Source organism: Neophocaena asiaeorientalis, unplaced genomic scaffold (genome assembly GCF_003031525.2).
Source record: "Neophocaena asiaeorientalis asiaeorientalis breed wild unplaced genomic scaffold, Neophocaena_asiaeorientalis_V1.1 scaffold484, whole genome shotgun sequence".
Taxonomy (NCBI): domain Eukaryota; kingdom Metazoa; phylum Chordata; class Mammalia; order Artiodactyla; family Phocoenidae; genus Neophocaena; species Neophocaena asiaeorientalis.
The window spans coordinates 1,284,387-1,286,281 of record NW_020171830.1 but is presented as its reverse complement, the minus strand read 5'-3'; the positions used below and the strand labels follow the sequence as shown (position 1 = coordinate 1,286,281).

At 63.4% G+C, this 1,895-nt stretch overlaps 1 protein-coding gene across 1 annotated transcript in view; it reads right to left on the bottom strand.

Annotated features, from left to right (window-relative positions):
- ZNF503 (zinc finger protein 503) overlaps nt 1-1,370 on the bottom strand; it is a 4,212-nt gene extending 2,842 nt beyond the window's left edge. The window contains exons 1-2 of the mRNA XM_024741049.1: nt 905-1,370; nt 6-183 (exon numbers count right to left, since the gene is read on the bottom strand). Coding sequence (XP_024596817.1) covers nt 6-183; nt 905-1,222 — 496 coding nt within the window. The 5' untranslated portion in view covers nt 1,223-1,370. The remainder of the gene's footprint in view (nt 1-5; nt 184-904) is intronic.
- Nucleotides 1,371-1,895: the final 525 nt, after the last annotated feature.

Here is a 1,895-nt window from a genome sequence, read left to right as displayed (position 1 = left end):
GTCGCTCATCTTGAGGGGGCCCGACTTTGCGTCCTTGTCGCCCCCGGCGCCGCCGCCGGCACCACCCGCGCCTCCCCCGTTGGAGGCGACCGAGGAGAGTTTGGACGAGGGCGAGGGGTCGGGCTTCCCGATCTGCGAGCATGTTTGGGCCAACAGCGCCAGCGGGCTCTTCTTGGCATCAAGCTGCGGGGGTCAGACGTGGGGGGGGGCACAAAGAAAGAAGGGGAAACCCTTTAGAATCCTGGCTTCTAGGTTTCAAACGCACCTCCGCCGAGACCCGCAAAGATCCTCCCAGCCCCAAGGCGCAATTCTAGGCGACACCTCTTCTACACACACACATTCTCGCTCTTGAGAAAGGCCACAGCACCCCCCCCCCACGCCCGCCATCAGGATCTTTCCTGTCCTCTCTAAGCGATGACTGTATTTAAAAAAATGCAAAATGTTTTGGTTTCTGACTCTTTGACCCAGAACTGTAACCCCACGCACCCACACACACCCCTAATTCGAGTAAGGGTTCGGGTAATTGGCGCCTTAGAGGCTGTGTACAAACACCAGCTTCTGGAGAACCGGAGGACTGGGACTTTGGAACCGTAGTTTGGGCTCCCGGGCTCCTATCTTCCAGGCTGAGAATGAGCGGACCTGGGTCGGGGTAGGGGCTTTAATACCAAAGGGAGAAACAAGTTTCGGCTGCCTTGCCTTCTAGTATTCACACCTTATTCTACCTCCTCCTCTCTTTCCGCCCTAGTTTTAAGGTGCGGGAGCACTATCCTCTCCTCTCATCCCGGAGCTGAATCACTCCGACCCCCCTTCCATTACCCCCCTCCCCCGATCCAGAGAGAAAGAAATCCTGTGAAGGGGCAGCCAGGGTGGTGGTCCCAGCGAGCTCCAGGGATAGGGTCCTTACCTCTATGGGGCTGACGGGAGTGGAAGGCAGGGGCTGCAGGTACTCGGGGTGCAAAATGTGGCCAGTCCGTGCCGTCAGCATCTTCAGCACCTTGATGGGCAAGCGGTTAGCCTGGCGGAGAGGGTCAGAGGGGGGCACGGCGTGCACAAAAGGCTTGGTGCTGCCGGCCGGGGACGAGCCTGGGCCGGGGCCGGAGCCGGAGCCGGAGCTATTTCCAGAGAGCGCGCTGGTCCAGGCAGGGTCCGCGCTGCCGCTGCCGCTGCCGCCGCCGCTGTGCTTACTGCTTCTTAAGGCAGAAAGCGAGGGCGCTGTGCTCATGACCCACCCGCGCGCATGGGAGCAGCGGGGGGAGGGCTCCTGGAGGCGCGGGGCGGGCTCGGGGCTGCGCGCTCGCCGGGGGAGCAGGAGCAGCAGCAGGAGGAGGAGCTGGCGCGGCGATCACGGGCGCCCAGAGCGCCTTCTCGGCGCCTGGAGCCAGAAGCGAATAATCCTGGGTGGCCCGCAGCGGAGCCGTGGCCGAGCGGGAGGAGCCGGCCCGACTGTGGGAGTGCCGGGTGGCTCGCGGTGTCCGCCTCGGGCTGTGCCCCTGCGCTGCGCACTCGCGGCCCGGCGCTAGCGCCTGCGCTGCTCTCCGCGATGTGAGCCGCTGCCTGTCCAGCCTGGGCTCTGGCGAGAAAACTCACTTCAAAAGCAGCTGCACCGAGGGGGAGATTAAAGCCTTTGCCGCCTTCCAATCAAATGGGAGCCCGAGGTGATTGGAGGGTCAAGGGGATGTGACGCGTCCCGCGCCAATGCTGCCGCCGCCGCCGCCGCCGCCGCCGCCGCCGCCAGGACTCTCAGCGCTGGTTTTAATGGGCAGCTCCCTCTTCGCCGCTCCCCCTGCGTGTCCCTCCCCTGATTTCGCTCGGAGGACAAGCTGGACATTTATTCTACGTTTGCTGTCTGCCGCCTCCCTCTTTTTTCTTCCTCGTCGTCCGTCCTTTTCTCCAGC